The 23,984-nt window shown below is 50.0% G+C and overlaps 2 protein-coding genes across 3 annotated transcripts in view; one reads left to right on the top strand and one right to left on the bottom strand.

Moving 5' to 3' along the window:
• SCAMP4 (secretory carrier membrane protein 4) overlaps positions 1 to 493 on the bottom strand; it is a 45,860-nt gene extending 45,367 nt beyond the window's left edge. The window contains exon 1 of the mRNA XM_060232769.1: positions 461 to 493. The gene's annotated coding sequence lies outside the window, so the exon portion shown is untranslated. The remainder of the gene's footprint in view (positions 1 to 460) is intronic.
• Positions 494 to 5,115: 4,622 nt separating this feature from the next.
• Positions 5,116 to 21,039, top strand: DOHH (deoxyhypusine hydroxylase). 2 transcript variants are annotated; one of them, XM_060232768.1, is made up of 6 exons: positions 5,116 to 5,152; positions 5,937 to 5,993; positions 11,542 to 11,881; positions 12,901 to 12,977; positions 17,295 to 17,532; positions 20,576 to 21,039. In XM_060232768.1, exons 3-6 carry the CDS (start codon positions 11,608 to 11,610, stop codon positions 20,890 to 20,892), a joined length of 906 nt encoding a protein of 301 aa, XP_060088751.1. In that variant the 5' UTR covers positions 5,116 to 5,152; positions 5,937 to 5,993; positions 11,542 to 11,607; the 3' UTR covers positions 20,893 to 21,039. The 2 variants fall into 2 exon arrangements, with proteins under 2 accessions (XP_060088751.1, XP_060088750.1); XM_060232767.1 differs by lacking the exon at positions 5,937 to 5,993 and having other exon boundaries at positions 5,120 to 5,152.
• The last annotated feature ends 2,945 nt before the right edge of the window (positions 21,040 to 23,984 follow it).

Genomic DNA, 23,984 nt, shown 5'->3' with positions numbered 1-23,984 from the left:
TTTGCACTTGATTATCCCAGAGGGTGTGGCCTAATACGCTACTGAGTTCCTGCTGGGCTTTTTCTACAAAACAGCCCTGGACCTATGCCTAGGGTGGCAGGCTGAGTATGTTTGTGTGTGTGTGTGGGGGGGGGGGCAGATTAGGCTCTCCCCACATGACTTCAAATAGAAAAACAATTATTTGCATTAATTTTGCTGGCCTGAATCATTCTCCCTCGGCGGAGCACTGTTTTTTAAGTTGATAATTTTTTATGGCCCGCAAATGGTGTTATAAATATTCATATGGCCCTTGGCAGAAAAAAGGTCCCCCACCCCTGACTTACATTAAAACCAAATTCACACTCAAATTTACCAGCGCCATTTGGAGATAAAGAATACAATCATAGTAATATTATTATAATAATGCAATATATATATTGCACCACTAGTAGACTTGCATTAAACCCAAATTCACACTCACCACGCTCCCCTTCACAAATCTGCTCGCGCGTACAAAAACACCCACTCCCCTTGTATTAAATGCTTGTGCAAGCCACGCCCCACCCCTGCCAGCCAATCAGCTTCCTCCCTGGCCTAACGGGCCGAGCGGGAACCCTCCCCCGAAATACGGCTCAACCTACCCCACGCCAGGCTTATTTGAAACGTTATTTTTGCACCGACGCCGCTCCCAGCGCCCGCAACGCTTGCCGCTGCCCTCCGCTCTTTCGCTGAAGCCCGGGCCCACTGCCGCCCTGCGCCATGGGAGTTGTAGTTCATTGGAAGGCGCTGTCCGTAGGCTACAATGGGACCAAGGACTACAACTCCCGTCGTGCCCGGAAAAGTGAGCGTTTAGAGTCGACTGACAGTCATGTGATCATGTGCTAATGGAGGCGTGGCGGGTCAGGCGGCCGAGGGATGAGGCGGAGGCTACGGTGGCCTGCTTGGGTCAAAAAAATAAAAGAGATTTTACAGAACGTTAACGTAAGTTGTAGCTCGTTGGAAAGAATTCCCCTAGGGCCACTAACTACATCAGTATCGTCCTAAGCCTAATGATTACTACTAGTAATGATTACTCTCTCTCTCGGCTTGGCTTCGCGAACGAAGATTTAAGAAGTAATGATTACTACTGTGTTTGTAATCCGCCCTGAGCCCGTCTTTGGAAAGGGCGGAATATAAATCTACTAAAATAAATAAATAATAGTAGAGTCCTCTCTAAGCACTATACATCCTATGTATTTTTATGCATTCCTATATCACCATTGTTTCATATACGGCATTTTTTGTAGAGGCCCTGCCCACTAGGAATTTATATGATCATATAAAGCTGCCTTATATTGAGTCAGACCCTCAGTCCATCAGTCAGTATTTTCTGCTAAGATTGGCAGTGGTTCTCCAGGGTCTCAATTGGAGGTTTTTCTTGCCTACTTGGCTGGACCCTTTTTAGTTTGAGATGCCGAGGATTGAACCTAGGACCTTCTGCTTACCAAGCAGATGCTCTACCATTGAGCCACCATCTCTCCTTAAAGTCAGTCTTGTCTCCTCAGACTGGCAGCGGCTCTTCAGGGTCTCCAGCTGAGTTTTTTCACACCTACTCGCCTGGACTCTTTTTAGTTGGAGATGCTGGGGATTGAACCTGGGACCTTCTGCTTACCAAGCAGATGCTCTACCACTGAGCCACTGCCCCTCCCTATTTGCATATTTGGCTACGCCACCTGACATCAAGGCAGCTGGTACTGCGTTCCTGCTCAAAAAAAGCCCTCATATGAAGATGTGTTTAGAGAAAGATGAAGATGTGTTTAGATTGGCTGTATTTTGGGATCAAGAAAAGAGCTTTCCCCACTCTTAACAAAAGGCACTGTTCCAGCCTTACATACTGTGGGTGCTCACAGTGAAAAAGCAGATGTGTCCAGCAGAGGTTTCAGCTTACTTTTGCCATCACAAGAGTCACCGAAATTCCGCACTAGACCTTTAATTGTGGTTTCAACCCTATCCCCAAATTGACATTCTACACTTGAATAATGGAATCACAGAAATCAACTTTAGGAGTTTATGATTCTATTATTCTAGTGTAGAAAATCAGTTTGGGGGACAGGACTGAACCAGGATTAAAGATCTAGTGTGGAATTGGTATATAGGCCACAAACAGACTGCTAACAACTCGGCTTTGAATGCTGCTGCTGCTGGAAGGAAGGGGTGGTGATAGGGACGGTGGCTTAGTGGTAGAGCCTCTGCTTGGTAAGCAGAAGGTCCCAGGTTCAGTCCCCGGCATCTCCAACTAAAAAGGGTCCAGGCAAGTAGGCGTGAAAAACCTCAGCTTGGAGAACTGCTTTCAGTCTGAGTAGGCAATACTAACTTTGATGGACCAAAGAGGGTCTGATTCAGTAGAAGGCAGCTTCATATGTTCATATAAAGGAAGGAAGGAAGCTAGCTCTCAGTTTGAGAACTGCTAGATTCTAATTCAGGGGTGGGGAACCTCTATCCTGATGGCCGTATATGGCCCTCGAGGTCACTTGGTGTGGCCCTCAGGGATTGCTGGGCCGAACCGAGCCATGTGGCAGCCTCTCTGGGGCCTGGCTGGCCAGTGAGGATCGTGGGGCCCAGCCACAGTGTGCAACAGCCTCCCCAGGGCCAGGCAGGGATCACAGGGCCCAGATGTGCTGTGCGGCAGCCTCCCTGGGGCCTGGCTGGCCAGTCAGACTTGCTGCAGGGCCTGGAAAAATTACTGTCACAGTTCAGTTTGCATTTGATTATCCCAGATGGTGTGGCTTAATATGCTAATGAGTGTGTGACCTAATATGCTAATATTGGGGGATGTGGCCTAATATGCTACTGAGTTCCTGCTGGGCTTTTTCTGTAAACTCTACCGTGTGTGTGTGTGTGCCAAATTAGGCTCTCCTCACATGACTTCAAATAGAAAAACAATTATTTGCATTAATTTTGCTGGCCTGAATCATTCTCCCTCGGCGGAGCACTGTTTTTTAAGTTGATAATTTTTATGGCCCACCAATGGTGTTATAAATATCCATATGGCCCTTGGCAGAAAACAGGTTCCCCAGCCCTGCTTTAATTCAATGGCACCTTTAAAGACCAACGAAATTGCCAGGGTATAAGCTTACAAGAATCAAAGCTCCCTTTGTCACATCTGAGTCTTTTTAGCCCAGTCAGAAAATGGGAGGGTGATTGTGTACAGAATGCTTACAAAGGATGCAAAGGAACCGTGTTGAAATCAGCTTGATGAGAGCAGAGGGGAAATGTCTGGAGGACAGAAAATTAACATCTTTCCTGCGATAAAGAATCCTACATCCTTATTCAGCCTTGCAAGGAGGGGGTGCGCATCCATTGTTTTGAGCTTGTGAGTGAACTGAGGTTCAGTAATCTTGCATTGTAATTTCCCCTTGACGCTTCTTTCTTTGAAGACTGCTATGGTTGCCAGCCTCTAGGTGGGGAAAAACATAGGACTATACTGTAGGAAATGATTTCCTTGTAATGCTATGAGCCTTGGGTGAGTAGAAGAAGAAGATGATGAAGATATTGGATTTATATCCCGTCCTCTACTCCAAAGACTCTCAGAGCGGCTCACAATCTCCTTTACCTTCCTCCCCCACAACAGACACCCTGTGAGGTGGGTGGGGCTGGTGAGGGCTCTCACAGCAGCTGCCCTTTCAAGGACAACCTCTGCCAGAGCTATGGCTGACCCAAGGCCATTCCAGCAGGTGCAAGTGGAGGAGTGGGGAATCAACCCCAGTTCTCCCAGATAAGAGTCCGCACACTTAACCACTTCACCAAACTGGCTCTCCAACATGTATAGATTGCCACCTTTATTTTATGTAACATGAATGGCTTGTTTCATTTGAATGTTGTGTAAATGTAGTTCCAGAGACATCATCACGTGGTCAAAGAAGAAGACATTAGTAACACGCGAAGATAAGAAAACCCAGGAAGCGTGTTACCACGTTATTGAATCTATACATGTGGACAATCAACAGAAAAACAACCTTTGATTCATTATTCTAAGCCTATACTTCATTCAAGGATTGTTGTCTTTGTTGGTCAAGTACACTGCAAACCTTGCATGTTGCATCCAGAAGTTATTGCTGTTTAAACCTGGCAAATCTACATTTCCCTGGAAGTCATAAGACAGGGGTGTCAAACATGTGGCCTGGGAGCTGAATCAGGCCCCCCAGAGGGCTCCTATCAGGCCCCAAGCAACTGGCTGTCATCTGCTTCCTTCTCCCCCTCTCTTGCTTCCTTCTGCATGATAGCTTGCTTTGCAAGGCTTGCTCAATTGCGCAGGAGCTACAGAGCAAAACGTCTTTTTTTCCTCCATTGGCTGAGGCTCCTCCCTTAGGGAGGAAGGGGGGGGAGGAAGAGCTTGCTTTGCCAGGCTCCCAAAATCAGAGCACTAGGGTTGCTCAGAGCTACTGAGCCGAGCCTCTCTTCCTTCTATTGGCTGAGACTCCTCCCCCTCCTGGCCCCCTGGGGAAGGAAGGAAACAGCCTGAGCTTCCTTTACCCAGTTCCCCTGGATTGCAAGGGAGAGATACAAAGAAAGCACCTTTAAGACCAACGAGTGCTAATGTTTTAAGCATATTTTTTTTAAAAAAATCTTTAATTGTGTTTGTCTGTGTCCTTTTAAAGTTTATCTCTCTGCTATTTAATTAAAATAGGTACACACATGGCCAGGCCCAACATGGCTCAGCCCAACAAAGTCTCATTTATGTCAGATCCAGCCCTCATAACAAATGAGTTCGACACCCCCGGGTATCAGTTACCATGACATCATTTCCCAGGGCATACAATTCCCAAGATGCCTTGGGAGGCCTCTACTCCCTTCATAAAACCACGCCTTCCCCGACCAGTACGCATGCGCACTGACCATTACGTCTTCCTCGACTTTCCAGTGGATGCATCTATTACTAATAACATTACGGGGGGAGAAGGCAAAGCCACCTTTGGCTAATGGCCAGTCTCCAAAGAGCGTTATCCCGTTTCCTTTATCGAGAAGAAGCATAAAAAGACCCGTATAGGCAAGGAAAGGCGCCCTGTGAATCCAGACTCTATCCGTCTCCCCCTCACGTCTTGGTAGCTTTGGTTCAGTCCGCCCGATAGTCGTGCCGCGACCTGGCAGAAATTGCGCAGGCGCGGAAGGGACTCAGGAGCGCGTGCGGCTTGGCGTAAGTACGGGTGGCAGGAAGGAGGGGGTTCTGCGTTCTGTTACCATGGAGACGGGAGGGAAGGGGGTAGTTGCTGGAGGGGCTGTTGCCGATCTGCATTAGGGTTGCCAATCCCCAGGTGGGAGACCCTCTCCTCCCTTCAGGGTCATCAGAAAGGGAGGGAATGTCTGCTGGGTGCTCCATAATGCCCTATGGAGACCAGTTCCCATATGATATAATGGAGAATTGATCGGGGGGGGGCTGTTTTTTGAGGTAGAGACCCCAAATTTTCAGCATAGCATCTGGAGCCTTTCCTGCAAACACCCTCCAAGTTTCAAAAGGATTGGATTAGGGGGTCCAATTCTATGAGCCCCCAAGGAAGGTGCCCCTATCCTCCATTATTTCCAATGGAGGGAAGGCGTTTAGAAGTTGTGCAGTCCCTTTAACTGTGATGGCCAGAACTGAGTTCAATTGTGCTTGCCACAATTTTGCTCCTGGCTCCACCCCCAATGTCTCCTGGCCCAACCTCCAAAGTCTCCTGGTTCCACCCCCAAAGCCCCCAGATGTTTCTTGAATTGGACCAGGCAACCCTAGTGGGAGGGAAACGAGGTGTTACGAATTTGAATGTATTTGCATCTGTGTATTGTTATAGGATTGCCTGGTTCAGGTTTGGAAATTCCTGGAGATTTTGCATGGTGGAGCTTGGGGGGAGGGTATAGTCAGCAGGGGTGGGCAAACTTGCCTAATGTAAGAGCTACATAAAATAAACGTCAGATGTTTGAGAGCCTCAAGACACGAATTTCAGATGTCGGAGAGCCGCAGGATATGAACATCACATGTTGGAGAGCCAAAAGGCAGGCAGGTAGGCAGACAAATGAATGGGGGAAGGGAGTGGTGGAAAGAAAGCAACTTGAACTTTAAATGCCTTCTCCAAGCAGACCAACAGGGCAGTTGGGAGGGGGGCAGGTTCAAGAACCACCCAATATATGTCAAAGAGCCACATGTGGCTCCTGAGCCACAGTTTGGCCACCCCTGGTATAATATGTCTCTGGGGTATAATGCCACAGAGTTTACCCTCCAAGGCAGCCCTTTTCTCGAGGGGGAACTAATCTCTGTCATCTGAGGACCAGTTGTAATTCTAGGAGGTCTCCAGGTCCCACCTGGAAGAAAAAGAAGAAGATATTGGATTTATATCCCGCCCTCCACTCCAAAGAGTCTCAGAGCGGCTCACAATCTCCTTTCCCTTCCTCCCCCACAACAGACACCCTGTGAGGTAGATGAAGATATTGGATTTATATCCCATCCTCCACTCCAAAGAGGCTCAGAGCGGCTCACAATCTCCTTTCCCTTCCTCCCCCACAACAGACACCCTGTGAGGTGGGTAGAGCTGGAGAGGGCTCCCACAGCAGCTGCCCTTTCAAGGACAACCTCTGCCAGAGCTATGGCTGACCCAAGGCCATGCTAGCAGGTGCAAGTGGAGGAGTAGGGAATCAAACCCGGTTCTCCCAGTTAAGAGTCCATGCACTTAACCACTACACCAACCTGGAAGTTAAGGAATAAAAGTGGTAGCACAGTAAGAGACAAGAAAAAACAAAACCATTGTGCTGGAAAAAAAACTCTCACTCAAAATATCCAAATTTAAATCAATTCAAAAGTATAAACAACAATGCAAAACCATATAAGTGACAATAATCAGCACAGCACCACAGAAAAATAAATGACTCCAAAAATCTCCTGCAGACAGAAATATCTGGTGGGTTGGAGTCTTTCTAATGGATTGTGATCTCTCTAAAGCTGCCAGCTGTCGAGATCTATTAGAAAGTAAGACTGGCTCTTGTTCGCTCCTAGCCATTAGCTCTGGCTACTAGTCCAGGTGTGGCCAACGGTAGCTCTCCAGATGTTTTTTGCCTACAACTCCCATCAGCCCCAGCCAGCATGGCCGATGGCTGGGGCTGATGAGAGTTGTAGGCAAAAAACATCTGGAGAGCTACTGTTGGCCACCCCTGGACTAGTCTATTGGTTCTCTGGTTTAGCAGCTTACAAGGTTTTGTAGTCTGGCTAAATGCTCTATTTTTCCAAGCAAGAGTGAATTCTTCAAAGCACTGTGTCCTAGAAAACAGTTTATATTTTTCCAAGGCCGTGATACTAGCTTCTAAGCCTAAACACAGATTACGCAGCTACTGAGGTATCCCGGATGAAGTATATATCTAGAGCAGGGGTGGCCAAACTTGCTTAACATAAGAGCCACATAGAATAAATTTCAGATGTTTGAGAGCTGCAAGACATGAATGTCAGATGCTTTAGAGCAGGAAGGAAGGAAGGAAGGAAAATAGATGTGGGAAGGGAGGAGGGAGAAAGAGATGGAAAGAAAGCAACTTTAACTGTAAATGCATTCTCCAAGCTGCTGACTGGCTTGACTTGGACAAGGGATTTAAAGAGACAAATGCCTTCTCCAAGCCTGCTAACGGGGTGGTAGGGGCTTTTGAGAGCCACGCAAAAAGTGTGAAAGAGCCACATGTGGTTCCCAAGCCACAGTTGAGCCACCCCTGGTCTAGAGCCTCACAGACAATACAAAGATTAGTGTTTGACGAGGTGCCAGAATAGTCTGGGGCTTCTTGCCCATTCCATTAACACAGGCAAAGTTCATGCTTGCTGAATGGGGGAGGGGCTGGATTTTTATCAAACACATGAGATGTACATCAGGGGTCTAAGAGAGCCAGTTTGGTGTAGTGGTTCAGTGTGCGGACTCTTATCTGGGAGAACCGGGCTTGATTCCCCACTCCTCCACTTGCACCTGCTGGAATGGCCTTGGGTCAGCCATAGTGGTTAAGTGAGCGGACTCTTATCTGGGATAACCGGGTTTGATTCCCCACTCCTCCGCTTGCACCTCCTGGAATGGCCATGGGTCAGGCATAGCTCTGGCAGAGGTTGTCCTTGAAAGGGCAGCTGCTGGGAGAGCTCTCTCAGCCCCACCTACCTCACAAGGTGCCTGTTGTGGGGAGGGAAGATAAAGGAGATTGTGAGCCGCTCTGAGATTCGGAGTGGAGGGTGGGATATAAATCCCGTATCATCATCATCAACATCATCTTCTAATTGACGGCTCTATAGAGGGCAAAAGAGTATTTAACGTCTGGATCTTCTGTTGATCATTGTTGTTTGCCAATCACCCCCTTTATGGATCTTGACAAACAACCAGGATACACACCAGGGGTGGTCAAACTCCCTTAACGTAAGAGCTACATAGAATACACGTCAGATGTTTGAGAGCCGCAAGACAAGGAGGGAGGAAAGCAAATAGATGGGGGAAGAAGGGAGGAGGGAGAGGTGGAAAGAAAGCAACTTTAACTTTGAATGCATTCTGCAAGCCACCCACTGGCTTGGAGAAGTAATTTAAAGAGAGAAACTTATTCTCCAAGCTGGCCAGCAGGATAGTAGGGGCTTTCGAGAGCCACACAATATGTGTGAAAGCGCTACGGTTTGGCCACCCCTGACATATCCTATAAACTACAGTGCACTCTGTATCAGGTATTTCAGGGGTGGCCAACGGTAGCTCTCCAGATGTTTTTTTGCCTACAACTCCCATCAGCCCCAGCCATCGGCCATGCTGGCTGGGGCTGACGGGAGTTGTAGGACAAAAAACATCTGCAGAGCTACCGTTGGCCACCCCTGACTGGTATTTCATTAATTTTGCATGCTGCGTACTAGAATGTTACGTGTTTGAGAGTTTCTGCATTATGGTTTTGAAGTTCAATCTGTAAGAGATGCTTTGGAACAACTGTCTCTCCCTTGAATGTAGTCAGGGCCCCTGCCAGTCTCTCTCCCTTTTGGGAGATGGGTGTGGCAGGGAAGGCTCCTAATTCCCTAACACCAGCTGTCCAGGGAGAGGTCAAAAGAGAATGCGTCTTCCTTTACAATTTTCTTTTAGTGTGCTTGATTTAATCTGGGTGCAGCGCCCAGATCCTTTCCTGCAGGTTGGGATGTGTGTGTGAGAGAGCTGTAATTGTTAGGTGCCAGAGCGGAGGAGTCACCGTTTAAAACAGGCTTTCTCTTACAACACACTCGGCTTCAGCGAAGCCACCTGGGAGCACAGGTCTTACAAGAGGATCGCTCCCAGTAAGCTTTTAAAAGCTGCAGTGACAGCGAGGGATGGTTGCGTCTGAGAGGTCAGGAACGGAAACTTTGCAAACCTGGTTTCCCACTGTGCATGTATTTATTTAGATGTTTTAAACCACCTTCCCCTATGGGACAGGGCTCAGGGCGGTGTATATCAAAATGTGACACATATAAGAACATAAGAGAAGCCATGTTGGATCAGGCCGATGGCCCATCCAGTCCAACACTCTGTGTCACATAAGAACAGAAGAGAAGCCCTGTTGGATCAGGCCAATGGCCCATCCAGTCCAACACTCTGTGTCACATAAGAACATAAGAGAAGCCCTGTCGGATCAGGCCAATGGCCCCTCCAGTCCAACACTCTGTGTCACATAAGAACATAAGAGAAGCCCTGTTGGATCAGGCCAATGGCCCATCCAGTCCAACACTCTGTGTCACATAAGAACATAAGAGAAGCCATGTTGGATCAGGCCGATGGCCCATCCAGTCCAACACTCTGTGTCACACAGTGGCCAAAAAAACCAGGTGCCATCAGGAGGTCCATCAGTGGGGCCAGGACACTAGAAGCCCTCCCAATGGATCCCCCCCTAGCACCAAGAATAGAGAGCATCACTGCCCCAGGCATAAGAACATAAGAGAAGCCATGTTGGATCAGGCCGATGGCCCATCCAGTTCAACACTCTGTGTCACACAGTGGCCAAAAAAACCAGGTGCCATCAGGAGGTCCATCAGTGGGGCCAGGACACTAGAAGCCCTCTCGCTGTTGCCCCCCCCCGCCCAAGCACCAAGAATACAGAGCATCATTTGCCCCAGACATAAGAACATAAGAGAAGCCATGTTGGATCAGGCCAATGGATCAGGCCCTTTCAAGGACAGAGTCTCAGAGCAGCCTACAATCTCCTTTCCCTTCCTCCCCCACAACAGACACCCTGTGAGGAGGGTGGGGCTGAGAGAATTCTCCTAGAAGCTGCCCTTTCAAAGACAGAGGCTCAGAGCAGCCTACAATCTCCTTTATCTTCCTCCCCCACAACAAACACCCTGTGAGGTGGGTGGGGCTGAGAGAGCTCTCCCAGAAGTTGCCCTTTCAAGGACAGAGTCTCAGAGCGGCTCACAATCTCTTTTCCCTTTCTCCCCCACAACAGACACCCTGTGAGGTGGGTGGGGCTGAGAGGGCTCTCACAGCAGCTGCCCTTTCAAGGACAGACTCTGTCAGAGCTATGGCTGACCCAAGGCCATTCCAGCAGGTGCAAGTGGAGGAGTGGGGAATCAAACCCGGTTCTCCCAGATAAGAGTCCGCGCACTTGACCACTACACCAAACTGTCTCTCTCTAGGAGCCCTCTGAGGGCTTGATTCGGCTCCTGGGCAGCATGTTCGGCACTCCTGTTCTAGAGCATCACTCAGTCCTCAGGATGTTTTAATTTCCCCCCTTTTGTTTCATTTACAAAGCCATCTTTTTCTGCATACTGGGGGGAAATCCCCTCCGACTACATGGAAACGCCCTACCTTGGGCCCTAATTTTGCTCCACTTAAGTCCAACTCAAACTACCCAGCTTACTGTTACATATAGCGATGTAATTGCTGTAATTGCCTGTACCCTACAAGTAAAATTGGGATTGCCCATACCCTTCAAGTAAAACTTGAAGAACATAAGAACATGGAGAAGGTAGAGAAAGAAGTACTTTTCTCCCTTTCTCACAATACAAGAACTCGTGGGCATTCAATGAAATTGCTGAGCAGTCGGGTTAGAACGGATAAAAAGGGGTACTTCTTCACCCAAAGGGTGATTAACGTGTGGAATTCACTGCCACAGGAGGTGGTGGCGGCTACAGGCATAGCCAGCTTCAAGAGGGTGTTAGATAAAAATATGGAGCAGAGGTCCATCAGTGGCTATTAGCCACAGTGTGTGTGTGTGTGTGTGTATGTGTATATAAAAATTATTGGCCACTGTGCGATACAGAGTGTTGGAATGGATGGGCCGTTGGCCTGATCCAACATGGCTTCTCTTATGTTCTGAAAACTGTAATTGCTTGTACTCTACAAGTCCAGCTGCGATTGCCCGTACCCTGCAGGTCCAGCTGCGATTGCCCGTACCCTGCAGGTCCAGCTGCGATTGCCTGTACCCTGCAAGTAAAATTGACATTTGAGCTTAATACCCCAAAAGATTTCCAGACGCCTGCCTTAATGGAGGGGTGGGGGGAATGTCATTTTCCTTCTGCTTTTGGAAATAATATAATTGCAGAGTCCGTTTCTGGAGGGGTAGAATTCTCACAGCATCCTGTCCTTGGTTCTCCTTTAGGTGCCTGCCGAGTCTTGGCATAGGTGTCCTCCCAGGGACACCTGGATCTGCCCCGCCGGACCCAGCATGGTGACGGAGAAGGAAATCGAGCTGATCGGCAAGACCCTGGTGGACTCCGGCCGGCCCTTGAAGAGCCGGTTCCGGGCCCTCTTCACCCTGCGCAACCTGGGGGGGCCGTCCGCCATCGAGTGGATCAGCCGAGCCTTTGGGGATGACTCCGCCCTTCTCAAGCACGAGCTGGCCTATTGCCTTGGGCAGATGCAGGACGAGCGAGCCATCCCCATCCTGCTCCAGGTGCTGCGGGACACCTCTCAAGAACCCATGGTCCGGCACGAAGCAGGTGAGAAGGTGATGATAGCGGATGCATATCCCGCCTTATACTCTGAAAGAGTCTCAGAGCAGTCACAATCTCCTTTCCCTTCCTCCCCTGCAACAGACACCCTGTGAGGCGGGTGGGGCTGAGAGGGCTCTCCCAGAAGCTGCCCTTTCAAGGACAGAGTCTCAGGGCAGCCTACAATCTCCTTTGTCTTCTTCCCCCACAACAGACACCCTATGAGGCAGGTGGGGCTGAGAGAGTTCTCACAGCAGCTGCCCTTTCAAAGACAGAATCTCAGAGCGGGCTACAATCTCCTTTCCCTTCCTCCCCCACAACAGACACCCTGTGAGGCAGGTGGGGCTGAGAGAGCTCTCCCAGAAGCTGCCCTTTCAAGGACAGAGTCTCAGAGCGGGCTACAATCTCCTTTCCCTTCCTCCCCCACAACAGACACCCTGTGAGGAGGGTGGGGCTGAGAGAGCTCACCCAAAAGCTGCACTTTCAAGGACAGTCTCAGAGTGGCCCACAATCTCCTTTCCCTTCCTCCCCCACAACAGACACCCTGTGAGGTGGGTGGGGCTGAGAGAGCTCTTGCAGCAGCTGCCCTTTCAGGGACAACTCCTAGCAGAGCAATGGCTTACCCAAGGCCATTCCAGCTGCTGCAAGTGAAGGAGTGGGGAATCAAACCCGGTTCTCCCAGATAAGAGTCTACGCTACACTACATTACTGGCTCTTAGGGAGGCTGGGGGCTGCAAGGGGCTTCTTCTTTTTGCCCCAGAACCCTTTTAGTAACACCCAGATTGTTCTAGGGCTTTAGTCCCTCAGCATTACAGGGCAGATTCAGGCGGGTGGTCATGTTGGTGTAGTGCTTAAGTGCGCGGCTCTTATCTGGGAGAACTGGGTTTGCTTCCCCACTCCTCCACTTGCAGCTGCTGGAATGGTCCTCTACTCTGGTGTTTGCCCAACTCATACAAACCACCCAGAGTTTCTTCCCTGTTGCTAATTCTCTTCCTCATGGCTTCTAATTTCTTTCCGGTTCCCTGTAGGTGAAGCTTTGGGAGCTCTTGGGAACCCCGAAGTGCTCAGTGTCTTGAAACTCTACTCCAAGGACCCTGTTATTGAGGTAAACAGCATGGGAAGGATCCAGGGTTGCCAAGTCCCCCACAGCCTCCAGTGAGGGACGTTCTTCATGCATGCAAATGTTGGCGCAGCGTGATGACATCACCGGGAAGTGATATCATAATGCCAGCGACGCCGCACGTCAGCCGCTCTAGGCATTTCTGGGGAAATTCTATGGCTTTCCCGGACGCTCTAGCAGTTTGGGAGGGGAAAACTCTGTGACACCCATTGTACCATAGAGTTCCCCTCCCAAATTGCTAGAGCATCCGGGGAAACCATAGAGTTTTCCCAGAAACGCCCAGAACAGCGGGTGTGCACCAGTGATGTCAGGGGAGGTTCCCCCCACTGGACCAATGTGGACCAGCAGGGTGGGAACCTCCCGGGTGGGAGAAACCCTGCCTGGACCGGGGCCTTGGCAGCCCTACCAGGATCTGAGGACAGCCTCGCCCTACTAACGGGAAGGAAACCTCTGCAGAAAAGAAAAAAAGAAGGGTAGGAGGCAATGTTCCCTCTAAGCCATGGAGTCTTGTGAGCAAAAATTCTACTTTGTGAGCTACGGCATTCAAGTGGTGAGCTGTTGCATCCGTTAGTTTGCTCTAGGGCAGGGGTGTCAGACATGTGACCCGAGGGCCAAAGCAGGCCCCTGAGCAGCTGGCTGTCGTCTGCTTCCTTCCCCCTCTCTCTTGCTTCCTTCTGCATCTCAGCTTGCTTTGCCAGGCTTGCTCAATCGCACAGGAGCTACAGAGCAAAGCCTCTGTTTTCTCCATTGGCTGAGGCTCCTCCCCCTCCTGGTCCCCTGGGGAAGGAAGGAAAGAGCCAGAGCTTCCTTTGCCCAGTTCCCTGGACCCCCTAGGAGAAATACAAAGAAAGCACCTTTAAGACTAACGAGCGAATGTTTTGAGCATTTTATTTTAAGAGGTATTTAAAAAAAAAAAAAAAATCTTTAGTCGTATTTGTCTGTGACCTTTAAAAAGTTTATATCTCTGCTACCTAATCTTAAATAGGTCCACACATGGCCTGGCCCAGCCCAGCTCAACAGGGTCTCATTTATGTCAGACCCAGCCCTCATAACAAATGAGTTTGGTAGCCCTGGAGCCATTTTTCCTAAACTGAGACAAAAATGTGTGAGCCGGATGCTAAAAAACTGTGAGCTAGCTCACACTAACTCAGCTTAGAGGGAACACTGGTAGCAGGTACCAGAGGTCCGAAGTTGATAAATGGAAAAATACCGAAAGTGCATCTATAATCACATCACAGAGACTACATTGCAAAGATATGAGGATTAACTGTAATTACCAAATGCGTGAAAAATTAATTATAAAGATTTTAAGGCATAAAACTGTGCCACAGCAACATTGAAGGAGATATTTTTTGTTCTGCTGTTGTGTTTATACACACCGAGCGCTGTGGTTGTAAAGAGCAAAAAGCCCCTCAGCTCAGTATTTTTCCATTATCGACTTCCAGGGCTTTTTTTTGAGCAGGAACGCAGTTCTGGCTGGCTTGGCTTAAAGGGGTGTGGCCTAATATGCAAATGAGTTCCCGTCCAGTTTTTTTTTTCAAAAAGGCCCTGTATGAAACAATGGTGAGGTCTGGGGGTGTGGCCTAATATGCAAAGGAGTTCCTTTTGGGCTCCTACAAAAAAGCCCTGCGTAAAACAGTGGTGAGGTCACGGGGTGTGGCCTAATATGCAAAGGAGTTCCTGCTGGGCTCTTACAAAAAAAGCCCTGCATGAAACAATGGTGAGGTCGGGGTGTGGCCTAATATGTAAAGGAGTTCCTTTTGGGCTCCTACAAAAAAGCCCTGTGTGGAGCAATGGTGAGGTCAGGGGGTGTGGCCTAATATGCAAAGGAGTTCCTTTTGGGCTCCTAAAAAAAAAGCCCTGCGTGGAACAATGGTGAGGTCAGGGGGTGTGGCCTAATATGCAAAGGAGTTCCTTTTGGGCTCCTTAAAAAAAGCCCTGTGTGGAGCAATGGTGAGGTCAGGGGTGTGGTCTAATATGCAAAGGAGTTCCTTTTGGGCTCCTACAAAAAGCCCTGCGTGGAACAATGGTGAGGTCAGGGGGTGTGGCCTAATATGCAAAGGAGTTCCTGCTAGGCTCTTCCAAAAAAGCCCTGCGTGGAACAATGGTGAGGTCAGGGGGTGTGGCCTAATATGCAAAGGAGTTCCTTTTGGGCTCCTACAAAAAGCCCTGCGTGGAACAATGGTGAGGTCAGGGGGTGTGGCCCAATATGCAAAGGAGTTCCTTTTGGGCTCTTACAAAAAAAGCCCTGTCAATTTCCGTCAGCCTTGCCCTGCCAAAGGTCTGTGAGCAACCGTGGCTCAGCATCTGCTTGGCATCCAGAAGGTCCCCTGTTCAATCCCCCTCAGCCCTGGTTAAGGATCAGTAGACAAAAACTCACTGCAATAAACAATATTTCCAAATGATCTTATTGAAATTTTCTACAAACCATTTCATACACAATGTAATAATCACAACATGTGTAGCTATATCAGTCCATGAATAATAGCTTTCTTAGTCCTGTGGTGTACTGTCTCTTTAAATAGAAAGACTTCCAAGTTCATTCCACATTTGTAGTTTTTGAAATTGTTCTGCGTTTCCTTACTAATGGTCACTAAAGGCTCCAAACAGCAAGAAAGAAACAGTAGGTACACAGGAAATAAAAATCAACTCCAGAAGAGAATGAGAGTACTCACCAAATCTAGACTTTTATGGCAGTTTCTAGATTTAGTGAATACTCTCATTCTCTCCTGGAGTTCATGTTGCAATAAAAAGACCAATGCCATGCTGGGAATTATTAGGAAGGGAATTGAAAACAAATCAGCCAGTATCATAATGCCCCTGTATAAATCGATGGTGCAGTCTCATTTGGAATACTGTACAATTCTGGTCACCGCACCTCAAAAAGGATATTATAGCATTGGAAAAAGTCCAGAAAAGGGCAACTAGAATGATTAAAGGGTTGGAACACTTTCCCTATGAAGAAAAGTTAAAACGCTTGGGACTCTTTAGCTTGGAGAAATGTCGACTGCGGGGTGACATGATAGAGGTTTACAAGATTATGCATGGGATGGAGAAAGTAGAGAAAGAAGTCCTTTTCTCCCTTTCTCACAATACAAGAACTCGTGGGCATTCAATGAAATTGCTGAGCAGTCGGGTTAGAACAGATAAAAGGAAGTACTTCTTCAACCAAAGGGCGATTCATATGTGGAATTCACTACCACAGGAGGCAGTGGCGGCTACAAGCATAGCCAGCTTCAAGAGTGGATTGGATAAAAATATGGAGCAAAGGACCATCAGTGGCTGTTAGCCACAGTATATTACTGGAACTGTCAGGGGCAGTGATGCTCTTTATTCTTGGTGCTGGGGGGGGGGGGCAAAGTGGAAGGGCTTTTAGACCCACTTGTGAACCTCCTAATGGCACTTGGGTTTATTGGTGGGTTTTTTTTGGCCACTGTGTGACACAGAGTATTGGACTGGATGGGCCATTGGCCTGATTCAACATGGCTTCTCTTATGTTCTTATTTTTATTTCCTGGGTACCTACTGTTTCTTTCTTGCTGTTTTGGAGCCTTCAGTGACCATTAGTAAGGTAACGCAGGACAATTTCACTCCCTCTAAGCTGTGGAGTCTTGTGAGGAAAAATTCTACTTTATGAGCTACTGGCATTAAAGTTGGCTACTGCATACATTAGTTTGCTCTGGGGCCATTTTTCCCGAGCTGAGACAAAAAAATGTGTGAGCTGGAGGCGAAAAAACTGTGAGTCAGCTCACAGTAACTCAGTTTAGAGGGAACACTGGTCTATACTCAGTTCAATCTTTAATGGGTGAATTCAGAAAAGGAAGGGAGTCGAGAGAGAATCATAATTTGAAGGAAAATGAAGGAACAGACCCTGTACTTTTATCCTGTAGATTCTCCTGTGATTTACATGCATCTTATCTGGATCATATATTGCAGGGGTGGCCAACGGTAGCTCTCCAGGTGTTTTTTGCCTACAACTCCCATCAGCCCCAGCCATCAGCCATGCTGGCTGGGCCTGATGGGAGCTGTAGGCAAAAAAAACATCTGGAGAGCTACCGTTGGCCACCCCTGATATATTTCAATCCCTGGAGGATAAATCTGACGAAAGCAAGATAGTAAGTTTACTAGCCTCGAATAAGGCTGAAACTATCAAAGTGTTGGCAAACTTCTTTTACTGAGGAGAAGTCTGTTTAGAATGTTTAATTAACCACTTCACCCCCCCGCCTGCTTCCTTGATCTAATACTGTTATGCCAATAAAGGTTCTGTGACTGTGAATCATGCTTTGTGTTAAACCTTCCACAGGTAGCCGAGACGTGCCAGCTGGCTGTGAAGAGGCTGGAGTGGTTCCAGATGCACAAAGCGGAGCCCTCGACCGGCCCCTACAGTTCCGTGGACCCGGCCCCCCCTGCGCCAGAGGAGGATGTGGGGAAGCTGAGGGAAGCCCTGCTGGACGAATCGCGGCCGCTCTTCGAGCGCTACCGGGCCATGTTCGCCCTACGGAACCTCGGGGGAGAGCCCGCCGTCCTCGCCCTCGCTGACGGTGAGCCTTCGCAGTTCTGTTCCCAAGACAGGGAGCTGGGACAGGGCTTGCAGCTAAGCAGTGGCCGGTAGGAAAGTCATGGGTTCGAATGTTAAGAACATAAGAAAAGCCCTGTTGGATCAGGACAATGGCCCATCCGGTCCAACACTCTGTGTCACATAAGAACATAAGAGAAGCCATGTTGGATCAGGCCAATGGCCCATCCAGTCCAACACTCTGTGTCACATAAGAACATAAGAGAAGCTATGTTGGATCAGGCCAATGGCCCCTCCAGTACAACACTCTGTGTCACATAAGAACAGAAGAGAAGCCATGTTGGATCAGGCCAGTGGCCCCTCCAGTCCAACACTCTGTGTCACATAAGAACATAAGAGAAGCCCTGTTGGATCAGGCCAGTGGCCCATCCAGTCCAACACTCTGTGTCACATAAGAACATAAGAGAAGCCATGTTGGATCAGGCCAATGGCCCATCCAGTCCAACACTCTGTGTCACATAAGAACATAAGAGAAGCCATGTTGGATCAGGCCAATGGCCCATCCAGTCCAACACTCTGTGTCACATAAGAACATAAGAGAAGCCATGTTGGATCAGGCCAATGGTCCCTCCAGTCCAACACTCTGTGTCACATAAGAACATAAGAGAAGCCATGTTGGATCAGGCCAATGGCCCATCCAGTCCAACACTCTGTGTCACATAAGAACATAAGAGAAGCCATGTTGGATCAGGCCAGTGGCCCCTCCAGTCCAACACTCTGTGTCACACAGTGGCCAAAAAACCCAGTTGCTATCAGGAGGTCCACCAGTAGGGCTAGAAGCCCTTCCACTTGCCCCCCCCCCCCCCAAGCACCAAGAATACAGAGCATCACTGCCCCAGACAGAAGAACATAAGAGAAGCCATGTTGGATCGGGCCAATGGCCCATCCAGTGCAACACTCTGTGTCACACAGTGGCCAAAAAACACCCAGGGTCCATCAGTGGGGCCAGGACACTAGAAGCCCTCCCACTGTGCCCCTCCAAGCACCAAGAATACAGAGCATCACTGCCCCAGACATAAGAGAAGCCAGGTTAGATCAGGCCAATGGCCCATCCAGTCCAACACTCTGTGTCACAAAGTGGACAAAAAACCCAGGTGCCATCAGGAGGTCCATTAGTGGGGCCAGGACACTAGAAGCCCTCCCACTGTGCCCCCCCCCAAGCACCAAGAATACAGAGCATCACTGCCCCAGACATAAGAACATAAGAGGAGCCATGTTGGATCAGGCCAATGGCCCATCCAGTCCAACACTCCGTGACACACAGTGGCCAAAAACCCCAGGTGACATCAGGAGGTCCACCAGTGGGGCCAGGACACTAGAAGCCCTCCCACTGTGCCCCCACAAGCACCAAGAATACAGAGCACCACTTGCCCCAGACACAGAGTTCCATCTTTACCTTGGCACCCCTGCTCTACGTGCTGCAGATGGTTCTTAGACTTGCGTGCTCTGAAAGTGCACTTTTTTGTGTGGTGTGGGAATGCAGCAGTGTTAGGAAATGAGCACCTCTCAGAAATTTTGGCAATGCTGCCTGGAGACCTTTGAACTCGCAGCAGGATAAGGCCAATATTCAGGGCTTTTATTTTCTGGAAAAAGAGATACCGGAACTCTCAAGAGGGAAATGAAGGAGAAACACACAGGTGCCCCTCATGAACGTTTAGACTTTTTTGGAGAATTTCGTTTCCGTGAAGAAGTTCCACCATGTCCCCTCAGGGGGGGGGGAAAGCCCTGCCAATATGTGCCTGCGTTCTTCTGACCCTGTTCCGTTTTTCATGGGATTCGCCCCTTCTGGCATCACTCTGCACTACAGGGAGCAGCGACTGCTTGTGTGGAGAGGCACCAGTCCTCTGAATCCCGGAGCCAGGAGGCAACATCAGGGGAAGGCCTCGGCCTCTCTGCCCTGTTGCTGGCCGTCCAGAGGAACTGGTTGGCCCCTGTGTGAGACAGGAGGCTGGACCAGATGGACCCTCCCTGGTCTGATCCAGCAGGGCTCTTCTGAGGTTCTTATGAAGGCCTCAGCCTCTCTGCCCTGTTATTGGCCGTCCAGAGGAACTGGTTGGCCCCTGTGTGAGACAGGAGGCTGGACTAGATGGGCCCTCTCTGGTCTGATCCAGCAGGGCTCTTCTGAGGTTCTTATGAAGGCCTCAGCCTCTCTGCCCTGTTGTTGGCCCTCCAGAGGAACTGATTGGCCCCTATGTGAGACAGGATGTAGGACTAGATGGACCCTCCCCGGTCTGTTCCAGCAGGGCTCTTCTGATGTTCTTCTCAGGGGAAGGCCTCAGCCTCTCTGCCCTGCTGTTGGCCCTCCAGAGGAACTGGGTGGCCACTGTATAAGACAGGAGGCAGGCCTCTCTGCCCTGCTGTTGGCCCTTCAGAGGAACTGGTTGGCTTCTGTGTGAGACAGGAGGCTGGACTAGATGGGCCCTCCCTGGTCTGATCCAGCAGGGCTCTTCTGATGTACTTATGAAAGCCTCAGCCTCTCTGCCCTGTTGTTGGCCTTCTAGAGGAACTGGTTGGCCTCTGTGTGAGACAGGAGGCTGGACTAGATGGACCCTCCCTGGTCTGATCCAGCAGGGCTCTTCTGATGTTCTTCTCAGGGGAAGACCTCAGCCTCTCTGCCCTGCTGTTGGCCCTCCAGAGGAATTGGCTGGCCACTGTGTGAAACAGGAAGCTTGGCTAGATGGACCACTGGTCTGATCCAGCAGGGCTCTTCTGATGTACTTATGAAGGCCTCGGCCTCTTTGCCCTGTTTTTGGCCCTCCTGAGGAACTGGTTGGGGGCCACTGTATGAGACAGGAGGCTGGACTAGATGGACCCTCCCTGGTCTGATCCAGCAGGGCTCTTCTGATGTTCTTATGAAGGCCTCGGCCTCTATGCCCTGTTGCTGGATGTCCAGAGGAAGTGGTTGGTCACTGTGTGAGACAGAATGCCGAACTAGAAGGATCGTTGATAATATCCAGCAGGGCTCGTCTTCTGTCCTCTCACTGAATCTCACAATCCCTCTCTTCCAGGCCTAAAGTTGGGCAGTGCCCTCTTCCGTCACGAGATTGCATACGTCCTGGGTCAGATGCAGCATGAGGCCTCCATCCCACAGCTCACGGCTGCCCTGGAGGACGCAACTGAGAGCCCCATGGTGCGCCACGAGTGCGCTGAGGCCTTGGGATCCGTCGCCAAGGCTCCCTGCCTAGCCACTCTGCGGACGTACACCCAGGACAAGGAACGGGTGGTCCGGGAGAGCTGTGAAGTGGCCCTGGACATGTACGAATACGAGAACGGGGCGGACTTCCAGTACGCTGACGGGCTGAGCAAGCTGCAGGCCTCAGACTGAGGGGAGGGGGAGGTTGCTTGCCGCCGTCCCCTCCCTTGGCCGTCCCCCTCTCCCCGCTGATGCCTGTCATTCCACCATCGCTTGCCGTTCCACGGTCCCAGTCTCCGCACAGGAGGCCAGCCTGAGTCATTAAATTATTTCAGCTTTTTCTGTCTCGTTTTCCCTCTTGGCTGGGTTGGTGGCACAGGGTGTGTTCTGTCAGGAGCTTTGTGGTAGCGGTCCCCAGACTTTGGGGGCCACGCTCCCTCTAAGCCATGGAGTCTTGCGAGCAAAAATTCTACTCCCCGAGCTACCAGGATTAAAGTTGGGAGCTCCTGCGTACATCACCTTGCTCTGGGGCCGTTTTCTTCCTGAGCTGAGACAAAAATGTGTGAGCCGGAGGCTAACGAGCTGCGGGCTGGCTCACGCTTCCTCAGCTTCGAGGGGACGCGGTTTGGGGGCCCCACGGCGCAGAGTGCTAAAGCTGCAGTACTGCAGTCGAAGCCCTCTGCTCATGACCTGAGTTCGATCCCGGCGGAAGCTGGTTCAGGCAGCCGGCTCAAGGTCGACTCGGCCTTCCATCCTTCCGAGGTCGGTCAAATGAGTCCCCAGCTTGCTGGGGGAGAAGTGGAGATGACTGGGGAAGGCAATGGCAAGAAAGGAAAGGAAGGAAAGGTCCCCTGTGCAAGCACCAGTCGTTTCTGACTCTGGGGTGACGTCGCATCACGTTTTCACGGCAGACTTTTTACGGGGTGGTTTGCCATTGCCTTCCCCAGTCTTTTACGTTTTCCTCCCAGCAAGCTGGGGACTCATTTTACCGACCTCGGAAGGATGGAAGGCTGAGTCGACCTTGGGCCGGCTACCCGAATCCGGCTTCTGCTGAAATCGAACTCAGGTCGTGAGCAGAGAGTTCAGACCACAGTAGTGCAGTACTGCTGCTTTACCACTCTGTGCCACGGGGCAATGGCAAACCACCCCATAAAAAGTCTGCCATGAAAACGTTGTGAAAGCAACATCTTCCCAGAGTCGGAAACGACCGGTGCTTGCACAGGGGACCTTTCCCTTTTTCCTTACCTCTTGAACAGAATCTTCATGGGAGACGGAGATGGAGTTGGGTCTCTCTGCCCATCAGTGCCCTGGTAAATCCTGGGAGCCCCCGGGCAGGAATGTCATGCCACACAGACGGCTGGATACACCCTCCCTCTCCCCACAATTTGGCGCAACAAAGGCATTTGGCAAAAGGGCCGTTAAGGTCCTTCGTGGTCCTTCCTCTTTCTTACTCCACTCCAGGGGGGGTGCCCAGATTTGTTTAACAGAAGAAGAAGGTATTGGGTTTATATCCCGCCGTCCACTCCAAATGCAGTTTAATTTTTAGATCTATATCCCGCAAGCGGGCTCGGGGCGGCTCACAACAATAAAACAACAATTAAAAACAATGCCACAAAAACAGATCATACGAAACAGGAGCAGCGCAGCAAACAGTCCTACAAGCACAGGCGGCAAACAGCACGTGACTGATGGCCGGCAGCACAACATAACACCACAATGGCGAAATACTGGGGGAAGCGAGGACTTTCAGAGGACGCCCGCCGGGTCCATCAAAAGCCTGGCGAAAGAGCTCCATCTTAAAGGCCCTGCGAACCAGGATAAGTCCCGCAGGGCCCAGATCTCCAGCGGGAGCTCCTTCCACCAAGTGGGGGCCCAGACCGAAAAGGCCCTGGCCCTCATTGAAGCCAGCTGGGAGTCCTTAGGAACAGGGGCTATGAGAAGATGTTATGCAGCAAACCTTAAAGCCAGGGGGGGTTCATATGGGGAGAAGATATGCAGGCCCCCAGCCGTAAATGGGGTAGAGCGAGGAAAGCTACATACAGTTGGTGGGGTTCAGAATGCAAAGTGGTACAAAGTTAAAATCCAATAGCAGAAGAGTAAAATCTCAGAGTGAGTAGCTGACAGTCTTCTTGACCTCCCCTCCCCCCCCCCACACACACAACAGGCACCCTGTGAGCAGAGTATTTGCTTGGTGTGCAGAAGGTCCCAGGTTCAATCCCCGGCATCTCCAGTTTAAAAAGGACCAGTCAGTAGATGGCGCCCAAGACCTTGGAAAGCGGCTGTCCGTCCGAGGGGACAATACCGATTGCGACGGACAAGGGTCTGATTCAATACGGTGCAGTTTCATGGGTGTAACCCCGGGGCTGTCCCCCCACTCCAGGGGTATCAGGCAAAGTCTTTGGGATGCCCCAGTTACAGGGGTGCTCTGCGACTGAACTTACGGTCAAGAGAACAAAGCAGGAGTCAAGGAGCACCTTTAAGACCAACAAACCTATATTCAGAATGTAAGCGTTTGTGTGCATGCAGACTTCTTCAGATGAGGAAGGCGGTACAGTGAGCAGAGCTACAGATAGCTGGTGGGGTTTAGAATGCAAAGTGGTACAAAGTTGGAGCACAGGTCCATCAGTGGCTATTAGCCACAGTGTGTGTGTATATATAAATTTTTTTGCCACTGTGTGACACAGAGTGTTGGACTGGATGGGCCGTTGGCCTGATCCAACATGGCTTCTCTTATGTCCTTATGTGACAGAGTGTTGGACTGGATGGGCCGTTGGCCTGATCCAACATGGCTTCTCTTGTGTTCTTATGTGACACAGAGTGTTGGACTGGATGGGCCGTTGGCCTGATCCAACAGGGCTTCTCTTATGTCCTTATGTGACACAGAGTGTTGGACTGGATGGGCCGTTGGCCTGATCCAACAGGGCTTCTCTTATGTCCTTATGTGACACAAAGTGTTGGACTGGATGGGCCACTGGCCTGATCCAACAGGGCTTCTCTTATGTCCTTATGTGACACAAAATGTTGGACTGGATGGGCCATTGACCTGATCCAACATGGCTTCTCTTGTGTTCTTATGTGACACAGAGTGTTGGACTGGATGGGCCGTTGGCCTGATCCAACAGGGCTTCTCTTATGTCCTTATGTGACACAAAGTGTTGGACTGGATGGGCCACTGGCCTGATCCAACAGGGCTTCTCTTATGTTCTTATGTAAAGTTAAAATCCAATAGCAGAATAGTAAAATTAACAAATTCAGAAAACCTTTGACCTGGGCGGCATTCGCGT

Source organism: Heteronotia binoei, chromosome 2 (genome assembly GCF_032191835.1).
Source record: "Heteronotia binoei isolate CCM8104 ecotype False Entrance Well chromosome 2, APGP_CSIRO_Hbin_v1, whole genome shotgun sequence".
Classification (NCBI taxonomy): domain Eukaryota; kingdom Metazoa; phylum Chordata; class Lepidosauria; order Squamata; family Gekkonidae; genus Heteronotia; species Heteronotia binoei.
Note: the sequence above shows the minus strand (reverse complement) of the source record. Positions and strands in the feature narration are given on the sequence as shown.